At 38.4% G+C, this 20597-nt stretch overlaps 1 protein-coding gene across 1 annotated transcript in view; it reads left to right on the top strand.

Annotated features, from left to right (window-relative positions):
- LOC146003488 (relaxin receptor 2-like) overlaps positions 1-20597 on the top strand; it is a 354498-nt gene that overhangs the window by 29152 nt on the left and 304749 nt on the right. The window contains exons 3-4 of the mRNA XM_083141779.1: positions 15914-15985; positions 17262-17405. Of these exons, the coding sequence (XP_082997905.1) occupies positions 15914-15985; positions 17262-17405 (216 nt within the window). The remainder of the gene's footprint in view (positions 1-15913; positions 15986-17261; positions 17406-20597) is intronic.

Genomic DNA, 20597 nt, shown 5'->3' with positions numbered 1-20597 from the left:
ATCTCCGCTGGGTATGTCCTAAGAAATCGCATTATAAAGAAAATTTGGTTACGTAAACTTTTCAAGTTTCGAGAATCTCGGACAAAAAGTCAGGATTTCGTCTCGATTTTTGATGAGGCCTGTTACGAATGCAGCAAGAACGAAAAAACCCACATTTAAACAAATGAAAAACGAAGATTTGCAAATGGGCCTCATAATTAACACGCAGAAAACGAAATAGGTATCTTAGATGTATAAAAGGTAAAAGTAGATTAGAAGAACTAATTATAAATGAAAAACGAATAGAGAAATTGAGATCCGTCCTATCTTGGATCAGTAGTTAATAGAGACAGCACAATTGAAGAAAAAATTAAAAAAGAGAATTATTTTGGGCAATAAATCATTTCTCGCTGATCTAGTTTTATTGAGAAGGAAATGAATATCTAAATTGAGACTTTATCATACCATAATAAGACCCGTAATCATGCATATGAAACTTAGAGACTCAAAGACTTCTGTAAACAAAAACTCTATAATATTTGAAAGGAAAATCTTGAGAAGAATAAATGGATCTTTGAAAGACCCTTATGGTATGTGGAGGATAGGAACTAACGATGAACTCAATAAAATAATACGGGTTGAAAACATCATTAAATCACGAAGATTAAGTTGGTTTGGACTCGTAAATAGAATGAGTGATAAAGATTGGTAAAAAAATTTAAAAATGAAAGCCAATCAGAACAAGAGCCTTGGGCAAGCCATAGAAATAATTAAAAATTTGAAAGACAAGGAGGTAAAAAAAAAAATTGGACGAATGGAATCCAGAACGGGAGAAGGTGGAGATGTTGCTGAGAGGGCCGCATTCAATATATGAAGTTGTTGTGCCTCGGGAGCATGAATGTTGAGAGGGTTTAACTGCTAGCAATGTTTAAATCTTTTCGTAACTCAATTTTCCCCGAAACTGGAAAATATCAGTCGCAGTAGACTTCCTGAATATTGCTAGCAGTTGAACCTTCTCAGCATTCATGTTCTTGAGGCGCAGCAGCTTCATATATTGAATGTGGCCTTCTCAGCGGTATCTCCATTTTTTCCTGTTCTGGATTATTTTCGTCCAATTCATTGGAACAGAGCAGGAATGGCCCGGGTGGTGGACCATCTTAGAAGTAGGGGTGTATTTAACGTTTTGGGCCGTACTAATTTGAAACAAGCGTTCCAACTCGTGGTTGAAGCTGAGATCCATGCGATTGAAGAATTTCCAGTAAATTGGAAGGAAACGTCGAGGTCGGAAAACCGACCAAGGACCCTTACCAACGGGCAGGGGGTGAGGGCAAATTAAAGTCATCTGCCATATTATTTGTAAATATAGAGGAGGGTATTGATGAGTTTGATCTGGGGGAGTCAATAAATTCTATAACGGCAATTAATACTAGTAATCAAAGATGTGGAGGTTCGGGCATGAAGATTGAAATAGTGGGGATTGTGAATTGTCATGTGCTGTTATTTATTTTGAATTACCTATGGATTTGAAGGGATAAGTCTTTGAATATTTCAAAGACATTTCAATATGTCTCTTGGCTGCTGCACCATGTAAAATTAATTATCTAGTTATGATGTGTTTTTTTTTCCTTTTTTCAATTCTTTCATTCATACGTTTTTTTTTTCATAATCTTGTGTAGTAGTAGTTGCGTGCGTTTGTTTTTTCCTTGTGTAGTGGTTGTTGTGTGTTTGTGTGTCTTGTGCAGTAGTTGTGCTGTGTAGTGTGTGAGTTTGTCTTGTGTAGTAGCTGTGGTGTCTAGTGTGTTTGTGTTTGTCTTATGTAGTAGTTGTGGTGTGCTTGTATGTGGGTTTGTCTTGTGTAGTAGGTGTGCTGGCTAGTGTGGTTGGGATTGTCTTGTGTAGTAGTTATACTGTCTAGTGTGTTTGTGTTTATCTTATGTAGTAGTTATGCTGTCTAATGTATTACTGTTTGTCTTGTGTAGTATCGGTGATGTGTATGTATGTGTCTTGTGTTGTAGTTGTGCTGTCTAGTATGTTTGTGAAGTAGTTGTGCTGTCTAGTATGTTTGTTTTGCCTTGCGTAGTAGTTGTGCTGTCTAATTTGTTTGTGTTTGTCTTGTGTAGTAGTAGTGGTGTGTAGTTTGTTTGTGTTTATATTGTGTAGTAGTTGTGGTGTGTTTGTGTTTATATTGTGTTATAGTTGTGATGTGTTTGTGTGTGTCTTGTGTAGTAATTGTGCTGTCTAATGTGTTTGTGTTTGTCTTGTGTAGTAGTTCCTCCATTCATATTGGGGGTTAGGCGTAGAGCTGACAACTCTGCACTGTAAAAAAATAATGTCAAGAAACAGCAATATAAGGGCATGGATGTTCCCAAAGTAAAATATTCCAGAGGTAAAATAGTCCCCCGTTCGGATCTCCGGGTGGGGACTACTTTGGGAGGTCCCTGGACTAAGGATAAGATCTACATTAGGAATAAGGATATTAAATTAGGCACCTGGAATGTTCTGAGCCTTTACCGGCCTGGGGCATTGCAGTGTACAGTTAATGAGATAGTTAGGTATAAATTAGATGTAGTAGCTGTCCAGGAAGTTAGGTGGCCAGGAGAAGGGAATTGTAAAACTAAAAATTATACTTTTTTCTATGGTGGTACTGAAAATCATAATTTTGGAACAGGCTTTTTCATAAATAATAGAATTATCTCGGCTCTTAAAACAGTAGAATTTATTAATGATAGGATATCATATGCAGTTTTACAGGGTAGGTGGTGTAAAATTATTTTAATAAACATACATGCACCAACGGAAGATAAAGATGATAATACTAAAGATGATTTTTATACAGAGTTAGAACAGGTCTTTGATAAATTTTCTCAGTATGATATGAAAATTCTGTTAGGTGACTGTAATGCACAGATTGGCAAAGAAGAGACATTTAAACCCACGATTGGTGAAGAAAGTCTTCATGAATTAAGTAATGATAATGGTATAAGATTGATTACTTTTGCAACCTCAAAGATTTTAATTGTGAAAAGTACCACTTTTAAACATAAAGATATCCATAAATATACCTGGTCTTCTCCAGATGGTAAAACTCATAATCAGATAGATCATATTCTCATTGATAAGAGAAGGCATACTAGTATAATTGACGTTCGTACACATAGAGGTGCTGACTGTGCCAGTGACAATTATTAAGTAATTGTTAAAATAAGAGAAAGACTCTCAGTGATAAATCATAAGCAACTAAATCTAAAAGTTATAAAATTTGATACAGGAAAGTTTACTGATGAAAGAATTAAGAAAGATTACCAAATTAAACTGTCAAATAGATTTGATGTTTTGCAGGATTTAAATGATGATGAAAATATAAAAGAAACAGACGTAAATAAGAATTGGGAGCACATACGTAATGCAATAGAATCAGCAGCTAAAGAAAGTATAGGATACCATAAACCAAGAAAAAGTAAGCCATGGTTTGATACTGAATGTCATAATCTAATAGAAATAAGAAATCAGGCTAGACTTAGGTGGTTAAATAACTCTGATGATACAAATCTAAACAATTATAATAGAATAAAGCGAGAAGTTAACCGCACGTTTAGAAGTAAAAAAAGAGATTACTTGAAAAGCAAAATTAACGAAATTGAAACAAACAGCAAAAATAAAAATATCAGAGATTTATATAAAGGTGTAAATGAGTTTAGAAAAGGGTGGCAACCTAAAGTAAACTTGATAAAAGATAAAGACGGTGATTTTCTAGCTGACCCAAGCGATATTCTAAATAGATGGAAGAACTACTTTAATGACCTTTTAAATGTTCATGTAGGAGATAAATCAGAAGTAAATGAAGTCCACACAGCAGAACCTTTAGTTCCAGAACCTAACTTGACTGAAGTTAAAGATGCTATTAAAAGGCTAAAGAATAAAAAAGCACCTGGCATTGATTTAATACCAGCTGAGTTAATTAAATATGGTGGAAATTCATTAATATGTCAAATTCATAAATTAATTTGTTTAATATGGAATAAAGAAGAAATCCCTCAACAGTGGAAAGAATCCATAATTGTTCCTGTGTTTAAAAAAGGTGATAAAATGAACTGCAATAACTACCGTGGAATTTCTCTACTCTCAACAACATATAAAATATTATCTAACATTCTTTTAACAAGACTAACCCCATATGCTAATGAAATTATAGGTGATTATCAATGTGGATTTAAACGTAACAGATCAACTACAGATCAAATTTTTCACATCAGACAGACACTTGAAAAAAAGTGGGAATATAATCAAAATGTCCATCAGTTATTCATTGAATTTAAAAAAGCATATGATTCGGTCAAAAGAGATAAATTATGTAATATATTAGTAGAGTTTGGAATACCTAAGAAGCTTGTTAGTATGATAAAAATATGCACCAGTGAAACAGAAAGTAAAATTCGTGTGGGTATTAATATGTCTGACAAATTTACAATTCATGATGGGTTAAAACAAGGAGATGCATTATCTCCATTGCTCTTTAATTTTGCCCTAGAATATGCTGTTCGGAAGGTAAAAGAAACTAAAGAAGGACTAAAATTAAATGGTGTGACTCAGTTGTTAGCATATGCAGATGATGTAGACTTACTGGGGGATGATGTGAATACAATTAAGAATAATGCTAAAATATTTTTCAAAACTGCTAAAGAGATAGGTTTGGAAGTTAACAAAGAGAAAACTAAATATATGCTTACAGGCCGAAGCTATGTGTTAGGTAATAATCAAAATCTAATTATTGATAACAACTCGTTTGAACCAGTTTCCAAATTCAAATACTTAGGAGTAATATTAACAAATGAAAATTATATTAAAGAGGAAATAAAAAGTAGGCTTAATTCAGGAAATGCATGTTACTTCTCTCTTCATAAACTTTTGTCTTCTCGTTTAATATCTAAGAAACTAAAAGTTAAAATATACAAAACAGTAATTTTGCCTGTAGTATTATATGGATGTGAAACTTGGTCCCTTACATTGAAAGAGGGACATAAATTGAGAGTATTTGAAAATAAGATCCTTAGGAAAATATTTAGACCTAAAAGGGATGAGGAGACAGGTGAGTGGAGAAGGTTACATAATTTGTATTCATGTCCAGATATTATTAGAATAATTAAATCAAGAAGACTTAGGTGGGCAGGCCATGTGGCACGAATGGGAGAGGAAAGAGGAGTTTACAGGATTCTTGTTGGGAAACCTGATGGTAAGAGACCTGTAGGAAGGCCAAGACGAAGATGGAGGGACAACGTTGAGATGGACCTAAGGGTAATCGGTAGGGATGGAAAAGAGTATATAGATCTTGCTCAAGATAGGGAAAGATGGAAGGCCTGTGTTGCTGCAGCCATGAACCTTCGGGTTTAAGAAGGCTAGGCAGTTAGTTAGTTAGTTATTTAGCATTCCTTCTGGTACTAAACAATATTCCGGCTAGTAGCATTCCTCCTGGTAGTAAACAATATTCCGGCTAGTAGCATTATTCTTTATATCAAATCGACAACTAAATATACTTCATATTTGTTCTTATGGTCTTGAAATAGGGCTTCTTTGTTGTTGTTTTTTTAAGTTGCTTTTTTCGTCTTCAAATCGTATATCTTATTTCTGTTTGATTCTGACTACATATTGTATGTCGTTTGTTACTATCAGTTGTCTCTACAACAGATAACTCGCAACAATGTCAGCGAACGAATGGTGAAGTTGATGAGAATACTCAAAAAACTCTGGTACTGTAACTAATGATTTTTATGATATGTAATTTATCTCTAGTATTCATCGTAAAGTAATGTGAAAAAGGTTGTGGTTTAAAAGTACTATATTGGAAGTAAAATTACTTTCGAAACGAAATTTGCGAAAACAAAAGAACCTATCTGGGTGATATTAATCCAAGCAAGTATCGAATAGTATAACTTTATAAAAAAGAGTTTTCTCCTGAGATTTCGACCTGTGTATAGGGTCGGTGGCCACCCACCATTGTGAGCAAAACTGTGGATCTACGAGTGAGTAGGGTAACCATGTCATTAAAACCTACATAAAGACTTGGGGTTCGTCGTGCTGACCTCACGTCACCACGTAAATGGTTGGATGATCTCTCACGTCGGCAGGTGGTAGTGAGACTGGTAGTCGGTAGGTAGGCCCTGGCCTCCACGGGATGTTGCGTCACGGGTTATAAAAAGGGGTATGGGTGGAAGCAATGAATTTACAAAATTGAAACAGAGGAAAACTGTAGAAATATCTTTCAAGGCAATTTTTACGTAAAATAAACTAGCAAGGGGAAGAGTGACAATCACGCACCAGTAGTGAATTAATTTCAATGTCGTCGGAATGGACATTACTGCTAAAAAAAACCCTTCACTATACAAGAGAGTATGATTTCTCTCCATGCTGCAAGTGGAAGTGGTTCTTTATGGTGATTATTAAGCTAGACACGATGTTTGAAAAATATGATCAATATGTATTTACAGAATCCTATGTATTCCATATGGGAAATCAATTTCAACTTCAAGTTACGGCTAATCAAATGGGAATTTCAACTTTTCCTGCCACTAAGACATTGTTCAACGTGTCCTCTTTCTATCCATGTACTATTCTACGTCATTGGATGTTTGATATTCCCGAGAGAACGAATAAAATAATGGTCCCATAAGCGTAATGAATTTCTCCTTGCCTCCTACGGCCATCCTGGTTGTGTTGCCAAACCTGATGTACATAAAAGAGCTAAATGTCACCTTAAATATAGCAAAAGTTGACTTTCAAGGAGCTAGATTAACGAAGGCTGCATAAAGTGCCTCCTAGGGTAATTTTAGGTGTCAGAGAGGTGGGGGACTGCTAATACCATTAACTTTAAAGTGATGACAATTTATTCTTAGTTATCACCGTTTAGATCTGGCGGTATCACCCATCTCAGTAATCCACCAATGTTTGCTTGAAATTGGAAATAAAAATAATCCCGGATCACAATAATTTGTCATCTTCACGTCAGCCACGGCGCTATAAAAATCAGCAGAGGAGGTAAGAGGGGGTGGGGCAACGCAGCCAATAAAATAATATCACATCACGTGCAAAAAATATACTCATGGCAAAAGCTGGTCTTTGTGGGCATCATAGTGGGGCAGGAAGCGGGTGCCACAGTTTACAGCCAAACGAGTGCACGCAAGAGCCACATCTGGCTCAAAAAGAGCGAAGCTGGCAACAGTGCTCGGCAGCTGCTGGAGAGAGGACGAAATTGTCCCTCTACCCCTTAATGTAGGACAAATAAACATTGTACTCTACTTCATTATTGTAAGTTATTGGGTTATTCAGAATGCTATAATCCGTATTCTCTTCCACAATCCAGAATGCAAAAACAGCATTAGTTTAGGCATTGTCTTAGTAACGGCTGCAGTGCTTCTTAGAACTGCTGCTTTCCTGAAATCGTCATATTGCTCAACTTTCTCCGCCCACCAGAAAGTCTCCCTTCGTGACACAAAGAGACGTTTAAATTTGGTTTGGGTCGGGTACCCTATTCTACACCCTCGAATTTTCATTTTTTTTCTTTCATTATGAAGATTATGTGATCCTAATTGTGATTAAAAAAATGGAGCGCGAAAAGAAGTATTTACGACTGTACAGCCGTTTAAAGTTGAGATTTTGTCGTTTGAAATTGTTAAGTTCAAATTTCCCACCGATTCCGGGCTCCGCCCTTGGGGTAATTGACTTACCGCCCCCTACCGCTACCGCGGTCCCGACTTTATCTATAGAGTCACTTTTAAAGGCATGTTAGAAATTGGCCGGAGTCACCTGCCCCAGACACTATTTCTCACTGTTTTCCGCATTGACACATGAAGATACCAAAAATGAAGGCTAAAATTAAACCTAAGAAGGTAAGTTACCTCTTTTTACCAAGGCCAGGCACTGAATTGCGGGTCGAAGTTAAATTTGTAAGTCCAAAAATGAAGTAACCCCTACGTTGAAAGTCCTTCTCCTTTCCCACAGAATACCACCCTCCACTCCCTTTCCATCATAAAAATAAGAAGTCGCAAATTATCCCATCCCACAAGTCATTTAGAAAAAATCAACCCTCCCCTTTACGGCCTGCAGTTGCCAAAACGAAATAATTAATTCCGATTTCTGAAGTCGCATAAATGAAATCCAATGTCTGAAATGTCCAACCAGCCAATATATCACACAAATAACATATCGCAATCGCAAATGTTCCCATTGCACAAGTCAATCATAAGATGAATAAGAAAAAAATCAGACGTGCGACTGTGACATGAATCCATGATCCGAAATCTTCAGACTTGCGCCTCTGACATGAATCCATCATTCGCCATCATAGAAGTACTGAAAAACATTTTTGACGTTACGCAAGGAATTTTAATTTTTAAAAAAACGTAAGTTTCGTAGCACGGAGATCTAAAAAATTAACTTCCGCGCTATTTGCAAACACTGTCTGTTATGAGGAACTAAATATTTTCACGAAAATATTTGAAATGTGCCTGAAATCGAGGGTGTAGAAAGGGGTACCGGAGCCTTTGGTTTCTCGGAATATTCTGGCCGACATAGCATCAAGTTCTGAGGTGACTCCGAAAACAGGATTTCACCTTGATAGAGCATCATGTGCACTTGACGTCTCCATTCAGGCAATCTGAGGAAATTATGGTTGTTCTGCTGTACGGAGGATTTCATGGAAAGGCCGCTCCTCCATATACAGAGGAGCATTGCCGTCAATTGACGGATGGAGTTGCCACTTTGAACCCTGTTCAACTCCTCGATCGTTCCACGGAAGGGGAAAAAGCCTCATTGGCTGAACGCAGAAGCGATGTGGAATGAAGCACGCGCTGAAGAGTTGGTCAGTCGAAGCTTATTACACAATTTAATAGACCTAGAAGTTGTATTTGCTAGTAGCTAGGACCACAGTATGCATGGACACAATAAACACATCATTGTACAAAACTACAAGTTTACCTCAGAACGTAAAAGGGCTTTTCCATCAAAGTAGCGTGAAAAAGGCAGTTCTATGAGTGGTTGGTTGAACCTGTTTCCATATAACTTTATATTAGTTGCCCAGCTTTTCAAGCAATTTCGGATGAAATTTGTGAAGGATTTTACATGTCAGAGTTCGGAAATATTGTTCAGATTTCATGCATAAAGGACTTTTGATGGTCTGGTCTTAATAAAGGAAATACGATTTGCTGATACTAAACCCGTGAATATAATTCACAATGCAGCTAAATGAATGAATGCATGAGTTAGAACTTTTTCGTGCGTCGGCACAGTGGCGGTGGTTGGATTCCACAAGTGGATGGGGGGCAAGGCAAGGACAGTTTGCTTTCCCTTGGTAGATAAGGTTTAGTATAGTGAGGGGACAAAAGTGGCAAAAAGTGGGGGAACTGCCCCCACGCTCCTTTCTAATCGCCGCCATTGGTCGGCACGTATGGTCATTTTGCAGCCTTCAAAGTATACGAGGAAAAATTCCCTCATATAAAAGCCTTACCTTAAAGCTGGCCCCCGTGGCGGAGTAATTAGCACATCGCGCTACGACGCCAGGGGTCCCGGGTTCGATTCCCGGCCTGAGCATGGATGTTTGTGAGTGCTTATTCATCAATTTCATGATATAATCACTCATCCCCATCTTCGCAAATCAGCCAAAAGTGGTACAAAGAGCGAAGTAAAAGAAAGAAAATTAATCAAACCTTACCCTAAATTTGAAAAATGGATGTAAACAGCCTCTGAGAAAGGTTTAAAGTGCAAGGCTGTAAGTGGCCCAGCACAGAACAAATCGATTGATTGAATTGTTGTTTTAAGTCCACTTTGTGCACAGAAAGGCTAATTGGGACTGGGCCTACAGTTTATAGTGGGATCTGAACCACTATTAGCCTCTACCGGGTATCGAACCCGGGACCCCTTGATTACAACCAGCACAGAACAAACACAACGCATTATAAATGTGAGCAGAGACTAAAACGTCCTCGGAAACAGTGTAGATACCTTCGCTTCTAAAGAAGCTAAGTCAAAACGCTGCAGTACTCTTTGGAGCCTGGAATCACTGTTTCATCTTGGAGGAATTTCGTTAAGTCGGAGTCATATTTTCTTACTTCGAAACTTGTTCCAGATAGAAACTTTTCCCACACGACAGATTTACTACCTGCTTTCGGGGCAAAAGAAACAAGAAACTTTCCATTGGAAGAAAGACGAAATTGGTTGAATTCATCTTCTGTCCATTTCCTCATCCAAGAAGGCCTGCACACGTGACGGGGTGGTTGTCGTGGCAACTGATCCAATTGACAGGGGACGAAAGATCGAATCTCCACCGTGATGAACATTTTACTCATTTCCGGCTTTCTTGATTACGCTGTTGCCTTGTAATCAGGGGGTCTCGGGTTTCGTCCCTGGTGGAGGCACATTGCAAAATGATACGGATTAGACTTAAATGTATAGGTCCAGTACTAATCAGCTTATCTGACCAAGAAGTCTACTTGAAACTAAGTGTAATTTATACTTGCATGTAATTTATACTAAAATGTAATATTCACACTCCTGTACAAATATATTTCTAAAAGATTAGTTATCACAGCGCTCTGCGACGACAGGGGTCCCTGGTTCGAATCTCGGCCTGGGCATACGTGTTCTTTGTTAGTGTCCTATCTTAAAGTTTCATCATATATAACTAACTAACTAACTCTCTAGCATTTGTAAACCCGAAGGTTCATGGCTGCAGCAACACAGGCCTTCCACTTGTTCCTATCCTGAGCAAGTTCTATATACTCTTTTCCATCCCTACCGATTTCCTTTAGGTCCATCACAACGTTGTCCCTCCATCTTCGTCTTTGCCTTCCTACAGGTCTCTTACCATCAGGTTTCCCAACAAGAATCCTGTAAACTCCTCTTTCCTTTCCCATTCGTGCCACATGGCCTGCCGACCTAAGCCTTCTTGATTTAATTATTCTAATAATATCTGGACAGGAATACAAATTATGTAGTTCTAAATTATGTAACCTTCTCCACTCACCTGTCTCCTCATCCCTTTTAGGTCCAAATATTTTCCTAAGGATCTTATTTTCAAATACTCTCAATTTATGTTCTTTCAATGTAATGGTCCAAGTTTCACACCCATATAATACTACAGGGAAAATTACTTAATCTTTATTAATAATAATAGTATACATTCAATACATTTGGAGGTATACACTTTAGCCCAGTACCTTAAAATAAACCCTGGGCGTCTTTTCCGCGAACATTTAAGGATTCCTCCGGTTTTTTTTCTTTTTCCATTTATTGTATAATCACAACTGTTCTGGTGAGCCAGAACAGATTTGATTAACAGAGTGTATTGAATTGTTGTTGTTTTAAGTCCACTTTATGCACAGTAAGGCTAATCGGGACTGGACCTACAGTTTAAAGTGGTATCCGAACCACTTGTGCCTCCACCGGGTATCGAACCCGGGACCCCTTGATTACAAGGCGAGGACGCTACCACTGCGCCATCGGGGAGGCCCTGATTAACAGAATGTATATTAGTAGTACTAATAATAATGATAATAATAAAACAAATAGTGAAATGAGTAAAAGTGATAAGTTAAGAGTATATGGAGATGTAGACACATTGTAGATGTTAGAAACTGCAAATATAAAATAAATCATTACATTGATTAGTGGTAAGGTAACAAGTAAATAAGAAATTTGAGAAAAGAAAATAATAATAATATATAAAACTAATAAATAATGTTGCGAGTACCTTGGAAAATAGGTGGCAAGTGTATGTTCCGACAGTGATGTGTGCAGTTAGTCATGGAGCGCTGAACAGTGGCGGAGCGTATTTGTGCTGTAGAGTACTTTGTTAGGAGTGTGTCTATCACAGACACACAGAGAACATTTCGACGACAACTGAATCGTTTTGTTTATTAACTGTTCCTGTTTGATGAAAGTGCGCTTCATCACTCATCATCAACGTGTCTAGCAATGTCGGATGTTGCCTTATTAATGCCAGCATCCGCTGACAGCATTCAACACGGGACCATCTTGTGGCGATCTGACAGACGAGGCACAACTTGCATCTTGCACGGGTGAAAGTTAAGGTTTACGTTCAACATTCGCCGAATGCTTCGGTCCGATATCTGCAACGCTAAAGTATGTTTACGTGCTGATCTGCATGGACTCCGCACTGCAGAGACACGGACGCGTGCCACGTTTGGATCTGTCCGCACTGACCGTGGTCGGCCAGGTGCTGATTTATTCTTCACACTACCGTCTTCACACCATTGTCTTACCCAACAACGTATAGCAACAGGAGAAGGTGCATCACGTCGATTCAGTTGTCGTCGAAATGTTCTCTGTGTGTCGGTGACAGAGACGCTCCTAATAAAGTACTCTACAGCACAAATACGCTCCGACACTGTTCCGCCCTCCATGGCTAACTGCACAAGTCACTGACGGAAGATACACTTGCCATCTACTTTCCAAGGTACCCGCTACATGCCTGCCCCTTCTCGCCAACAATCACTCTGCAACAGACGAAACCATGGATTATTAAAACCAGTTTATTATTTCTGCCGCTCCCTGTACAAGTGAAAAAGAAAGAGCAAGAAATATAAGCTTGCAACGTCCCCCGGTTGTACACCAGTCGTCAGAAAGTTGGTCCGCTACTCCTTTAGTCGGGAACATGACAATCTTTGCAAATCATCAGGGCTTGCTGGGTAGAAAAGAAACACAACACCTATTCAAAGTTAAACGCAGTTTTATAATCACTTATATTTCCTATCGTATGTGGACTTACAAGCAAGGTACAGATTTGCTTACGTTTCTGCCTGAAGAGGAACAATTCTATAGCATATTAAATCACATCACAATCACTAAACACCCTTGCATATAGAATTAACGTTGGACAAGACAAACGTAAATACACCAAAGTTTCTCTACTTAATTATTTCCGAGTATAGCCAGAATGAGACGAAAATAATTACCAATTACACTATTCGGGCATTCCATTAACCGTTACCACGTTTCTGTTGATTTCTCACCTTCACCTGTTTTCTAACTCAGTCTGTCGTCAGGTGAGAAACATTCAGGCGGGTTCACGTCCTCTGCTGAGATGAGAAAGTGACGTCAACACGAACAGATTATGACGTATTTATAAACATATATACAAGTTCCAGCCATAACTGTATCAATCTAACTATAGTTGTCTATGACAGCTTGCACATTATTTGAAGTAACATTTTAAAAATCTTAACTTCTTACAAATATAAAACCTTAAACTCTCAGGTTCGTTACAAGCTTAAGTACGGATATTAAAGAGAAAAAGGAGGAGAGGAATGGTTAATGTAGGAAAAGAAGAGAAAAAGAAAACAAGGTGGTAGGTTGAGGAAGGATGCTGGAGTCCAGCAATTGGAAGAGGTACTGGGAGGGGCATCAATAATGAGAACTCCTGGGAGTGTCAGGATGAAATCCAGGTATATGTCAGGAATTGAGGGTATGAAGAGTGACATGAAGGTTATAGAAGTAGTAAGGAAGAAAGGTGGTACAGAAGATAGTTCTTGATCTCTCAGTTGCCTCGTTTTTGTCGGTTGAAGTGGAGTACTGTTATTCTCCGGTATCATTTCCTGGGGACGAGGTTCCCTCCTGTCCTTCTTCCTGTGGCGTCTGTGGGGAAGTTTCATCATATCATCATTCATCCCCATCATCGTGATTAGCCAAAAGTGGCAAAAGAGCGACGCTAAATAACAAAGAACAAATCAAATCGAAGAAGGCCGGCTCATACTGAACAAGATAACTCGACCTCCAAGTCCAACTATATACTAACGATACGTTTTAGGTTCCGGTATCCCATTCTACACCCTCGATTTCGGAGGGTTTTTTTTTTTAAGATTATGTGATGCTAATTATAAAGAACAAAAATTTGGAGCGAGGAAACAAGTATTTACAAATGTACAGCCGTTTGAAGTTGAGATATTGTCGTTTGAAATTGTTGAGTTCAAATTTCCCACCGATTCCGGGCTCCGCCCCTGGGGTAATTGACCTACCGCACCCTTCCGCTACCGAGGCCCCGCCTTCATCTATAGAGTCCCTTTTAAAGGCATGTTAGAAATTGGCCGAAGTCACCTGCCCCCAACACTATTTCTCACTGTTTTCCGCATTGACACATGAAGATACCAAAAATGAAGGCTAAAATTAAACCTAAGAAGGTAAGTTACCTCTTTTTACCAAGGCCAGGCACTGAATTGCGGGTCGAAGTTAAATTTGTAAGTCCAAAAATGAAGTAACTCCTACGTTGAAAGTCCTTGTTGTCCTTCTCCACAGAATACCACCCTCCACTCCTTTCCCATCATAAAAATAAGAAGTCGCAAATTATCCCATCCCACAAGTCATTTAGAAAATACAACCCTCCCCTTTATGGCCTGCAGTTGCCAAAAAGAAATAATTAATTCCAATTTCTGAAGTCGCATAAATGAAATCCAATGTCTGAAATGTCCAATCCGCCAATATATCACACAAAGAACATATCGCAATCGCAAATGTTCCCATTGCACAAGTCAATCATAAGAAGAAAAAGAAAAAAATCAGACTTGCGCCTCTGACATGAATCCATCATTCGCCATCATAGAAGCTCTGAAAAACCTTTTTGACGTTACGCAAGGAATTTTAATTTTAAAAGAAAACTTAAGTTTCGTAGCACGTAGATCTAAAAAATCAACTTCCGCGCTATTTGCAAACACTGTTTGTTATGAGGAACTAAATATTTTCACGAAAATATTTTAAATGTGCCTGAAATTGAGGGTGTAGAAAGGGATACCGGAGCTGTCTTTTAAAACAGCAACAAATTATTTTATTTTATTTAGTTCTGTTACTCCGCTCTTTTATCACTTTTGGCTAATCGCGACGGATGGGATGAATGATGATTGCACATAAGTTAATTTTACTGTACAAAATCCTCCAAATAAAAGACCCGCAATATCTCTATAACCGATTTCAACATCTTTCCGACTTTCACAGCCGCAACACCAGATCGCGCGAAAGGTCTTTGCTGTCCATTCCACTCCACAAATCCAACTTTTATGCACATTCTTTTACTGTTACCTCAGCAGGCCTTTGGAACAAGTTGCCACCTGAAATTCATGTCTCTTCCTCAATTGTGACGTTCAAAAAATTGTTAAAGTTACACATATTATACAATGAAAATTAAATGTTTGATTTCCCTAATAATATGGCGGGTGCAGAGAATGATAGAAGGACGTAAGGCACAAAAATTATTTAGCGTAATAGTTAAGATGAATTATCGTCAAAGTATATCGTTTTGTACTGTTTTTTAAGTATGTGTAATATTGGACTGTGCTTAAGTAAGTGTAGTGGTATGTATTTGCTTGTACGTGTGTAAGGGCAAAAATATGTATGTGTGTGTGTGAGTGTGTGTGCCAGTATCTATAGGTTAGATTACCTTTCTTATATGTAATTTTTCTTTGTATTTTTTATTTCTCTGTAATTTTTATATTTTTTTCTTTCTTTTTTTTCAATATTTTAATTATTTCATATTCATTTTTTTTTGAAAACATGGTCAAGTGGAAGAAAAGGCTCCACAGCCTTAACTTCGCCATGTAAAAGAAGACGAAATAAATAAATAAATAAATAAATGATAACATGAGACGGATGAAGAGGCAATCAGAAACACACATGAACGACTCAATAAAAAAATCCCGAAAAGAGATTGCACTTGCTGTGGTTCGTTAGCCTGCAAAATCTACAGCCCCAATTACACCACGTGGAAGAGCGTTTTGATGTATTGCTTGAGTTGGTGGTCCTCTATAGCCTAAGTACTGACGCACCTAGAATTATAATTTCAATCAATCAATCAAGCTATTATATATATTCTCTGGCATTTTAATTAGAACGAAATATACGTATATTTGTTTTCTTACATGTCATGTTTTTTTCTTTGCAGGGACTTGAGAAACAATCTTCTGGAGGAAATATCGTGGAATGTCCTGAAGCCCCTTGTCAGCCTTGAAAAACTGTGAGTATATTGCATCTTTTTAATGCTATGTTGTATATAGAGCGAATCTATCAATTTATCTGAAAATGAACAGCTACCACTTTTCTAAGCGACGAACATATTTTCGCTGCAAATTACGATAATTATTAATTTTCGCTGATTGCACAGTACTTTGGAAGGTGTTCTTATATTTGATTTTTATAAACGATTCCAAATTATGCCATTGTGTTCAAACTTCAGAGCCATTTCCTCCAGGTGGACCACTAGCGAGTGCAGTGTTTCCAACCTCGCAAGAGTTTCTCTGATTCCAAGTATTCTCTAAAATTATTTCTCATACTTGCGCTTTCGGTTTTCTCTTTATTAATATATTGATTTAATATAGTTTCTGACTTCATGTTATAAACAAGAATGTAAACCTTTCACCACCGAGTTTGTCGCCTAGCAGAGGGACCTGTAGTAAAGTTCGCTACTCTCTGCTGCTGCTCAAGAGCTATGTTGCCAGATTAACGATTTCTGTACTTAGAAATTCTTCAGGGCGATCAGGTAACATTTGGAGAAGTGTACATGAACTACTTGAAGGCGGTACGCAATCAGGCTGGAGAGTGGTTTTTCATTCATGGTGTAACAAACATAGCAAGTACCAAAATGTACTAATTTTGAAGCCCAATCTCCGCTTGAAAGTTTCAAGTGCACAACCAGACATGAAAAAACCGTGTCAGACTATGGAGGCACATTCCTCTCACTAGAAACTCTAAGGATTTACAATAAAAGCTCACAAATTGTGCTTGACTGTTTGTTTACAAACGTAATCTTTTGTTCGTTACTTTGTTTTCAGTAACTCTGGAAGAAAATCATGAACATTAAAGTGTTTTATATACTTCTTGGCCATACATGTGTTTTGCATTTTTATTTCGGCAACTAATCATAGTGATTGTGAACGTAGGAACACCCAATAAAATAATAAACATAGCATTATAATGTTTATTTGATTACCACAGACAGCACGAATGTCATTTTGCTATATTTGCCTCCATGCAACATATTAGGCAGCCAAGAAACTTCTCCAAACCCACTATTCGGAGAAACCCTATGCGGGGAGTAGGGTACATTAGACTTGAGTTACGACTAAAGCGTACAATGAGAAAATGGTTCAAGAGCCTCTGATTTAGAACATCCCCCTTCACATATCACCCTTGTTTACGAATATAAAAGTAAGATGCATTACGAAAATTAACGACTGCTCTTGATTGAGGAAATTGAAATAATTTTGACTAATTACTCGTTTAATTTCTTTCAGGTACCTGATAGGCAATCGTTTAGCCACCATCAGGGCTGGAACGTTCCCGCCACTGTTCCACCTGAACCTTCTTTCCCTCACTCACAACAGCATTGTAACCATCGAACCAGGAGCCTTTCAAAATCTCACCAACTTGCAAGTTCTGTAAGTATTAGTGTCTCATTAGTATTTTTAGGTTTTTGTAATTGCCGCTGTCATAATACGGAGACAAATTAACAGTCAACATGAACCTTATGGACTGGGAGATCGAATTTCTACCATTTTTTTTTCTGTATGGACAATTGATTCATTTTTGTTGCAATTAGTTTTTCAGATTTCCGAAAAGTCCGGAAGTTTACTACAATATTTGGGAAATTTCCTACTATACAGCATGACCCCTATAAATCGCACGTATCTAGAACAATATTTCGTGAAGGGTCCGATCCAAGTGTCTCAGAAATAATAATAATATAAATATTTAAATGAATATTTATTTGCTAATTCGATAACCCACACACCACACAAATGTCCAAAAGATATCGAAAAGTTATCGTTTGGATATTTGTGTCGGAAGTTCTGAATATCCAATACATATCCAGCCAAAAGACATCCACTGGATATCTGCTGGATATCCATTTGTCCGCATACGTGATATCCCGGAGATAGCCAGAAATGGATATGTTTTGGACATCAAGTGGGACGTAATCTGTACATTATGCTTTGATTTAGACATTGTTTGTACATGCTTTGGATATTGTATGGACACGAAAAGTACAATTTTTGGACTACATAGTACATTTGGATTTCATCTGGATATTATTTCGATATGAAAAGATGCATGCAACAGTTAACCACCAATGTTTGTTGTTAATTTTCTTGTTTCCTCTTAAACTAGGCACTAGTCAAGTTGGATAGTTCAATGAACTAACCGATCTGTAACTACGCACTGGTAATGAACAGGTTTTTTTGTTTTTTTTTTTGGTCCTCGTTTTCCATTTAGAAGGGTACACCTTCTCTTTGGTATGTGAATTGTTTTCATAAATGTTTTCCCCTGCAAGGTGATGGTCTAAGTGTTTTCAGTAATGAAGTGGTGCATATTTACTTATTCTGAGGGTAGTTCACTTAGATCTTATTTATTCAGTAGTGGGAAAATTACTTCAGTTAGGAAAGTAATAATTTGCTATGGTGCGGCATGTGTTGGATATATCACGTGCCGTAGTTCCGGAGGATGATGGATATTATACAGCTGGTAGTCAGGGTGCTGTGGATCTATCAGGAAGGTGTACATGGTTAAGAGATGCTGTAATGGTGTGCAGTGGTATGTGGGAAGGCAGTCGTGTAGAGCATCTTCGTACATTGTGCTAAGAAGTTGTGGATGGTGCGAGTTCATTCGACCAGTTATATATTTGTGACGGATGGCTTCGATGTGGGTTGTGATTTCGGGAAAGGTTATTCGCTCGTACAGTAGTCGTGTAGGACTTGGTAGGACTACTCTGAAGGCCAAACGAAGAGCATATCTTTCCAGAACTTGTAGTTTGTGATAGAATGAGTCTGGGGCTGATATCCATGCAGTGTGGCCGTAAATAATTGCTGGTCGAAGGAAAGCCTTGTAGGTATGTAGGACAACCTGGGAGTTGAGTCCCAAGGATGTTCCAATTAGCCGTTTGAGCAAGCTCAGACGATTTGTAGCTTTTTGGACGATGTTGAGCAAGTGAGGTTTCCAGGTTAGTTTCGAGTCAAATATGACTCCCAGGTATTTTGCAGTGGTGGCAGGCAGAATTGGAGTTCCCCGTATTTGAATGTTTAATAATGTTGGGTTCCTTTGGATCTCAGAGCGACAGCCTGTCTGTAGAAACACCAATGCTTGTGTTTTGAGAGCATTAATTGTGAGACGCCATGTGTCACACCATCTTTGGAAGGAGTTTATAGCTGGTTGGAGAGTTTTGTTTATAGCTTGGATGGTTGAACAACAGGCGAGAAATGCGGTGTCGTCAGCGAATTGGTAGATAGAAACTTGTGGGGGTTTTGGCATATCGGCATATCGGCAACGTATAGTATGTAGAGTAATGGGGATAAAGCAGCACCCTGTGGAACGCCAGAGTAAGGGAAAATGGGGTATGACATCACTCCATTTACAGTGACATAAGCGACCCTATTTGTCAGGAAGCTGTGTACTAATCTGACATAGGAAAGTAGTAGGTGGAATTTATGGAGCTTGTAGATGAGTCCAGTATGCCATACTTTGTCAAATGCTTTCTCCAAGTCGAATAGCACTAGACAGGATGGTTTGGAAGTGTTGAAGTGAATATGTGATGCGAGTTGTTAGTTTTAACAAATTATCTAGGACACTGTGTTGAGGTCTAAAGCCTGCTTGGTGCGACGGGAGTAAACTGTGTGCTTGTAAGTGCATGTGTATGCGTCGAACAATGATGCGTTCGAATATTTTGCTAAAGGTTGATGTGAGCTGAATAGGTCGATAGTTTGTGGGGTTGGTGCTATCTTTGTTTGGCTTTGGGAACATTAGAACCTTCGAAATCTTCCAGTCTGTCGGGTAGTGTCCTGTGCGGAGGATAATTGTAGATAATAGCCAGAAAGGACAGCAATGCAAGCGGGGCCTGTTTAATCAATACGTATGTGATATTGTCCAATCCGGGAGCAGTGTTTCTTTTCCTACGCACAGTATTGATAATATCGTCTGTTGTGATAAGAACCGTTAGAGCATTTGTAGCATCAATAGTGTGCGTATTACTGGGTTGCAGTTGTCTGTTATTGGGGTTGGTGACTCTGTCGATTTTGGTCTGGAGGCGGAGATTTGGAGCTAGTTGTGGTGTTGGAGTGAAAGTGTCTTGCAATACATTTGCGAAGGTATAAGCTTTTTCAGTGTCGGTGTTTAGAGCTGCGTCCTTGATTGTTATCGGATAAGGAGTACTACTGGATTGTCCAGTGAGCACCTTGAAACGTTTCCAGTATTTTGTGGGATGGCTTTCGTCACTCAATTGGTTGCACGTTTCAATCCATATATATATATATATATATATATATATACATAGTCTTACCATAAATACTGTCCCAACGTTTGAGGGTGGCTGTACTTCCACCCGTACAACCGAGAGACGGCAAGAGCTGTAGCGTGAAGCGTGAGTCTTTGCTTGTTGAGCTGGTCAAGTGGAAAGGTGTCTGTTGTAAGTGTTGAAGATGGAATGGGTTGAGTACGAAAATCGTGTGGGCGTTGTAGCATTGCACAAGGTAGGCAAATCACCAGGGGAGATTTTCAAAACCCTCCAGAAGCTCAAAATCTCCAAGAAATTTGTCTACCGCACTACCCAGCACTTTCATGAGACTGGTACTGTTAAAGAT

This window comes from Lepisma saccharinum, chromosome 20 (assembly GCF_977018435.1).
Source record: "Lepisma saccharinum chromosome 20, izLepSacc3.1, whole genome shotgun sequence".
In the NCBI taxonomy this organism is placed as follows: Eukaryota; Metazoa; Arthropoda; class Insecta; order Zygentoma; family Lepismatidae; genus Lepisma; species Lepisma saccharinum.
This window is presented reverse-complemented; position numbering and strand designations above follow the sequence as displayed.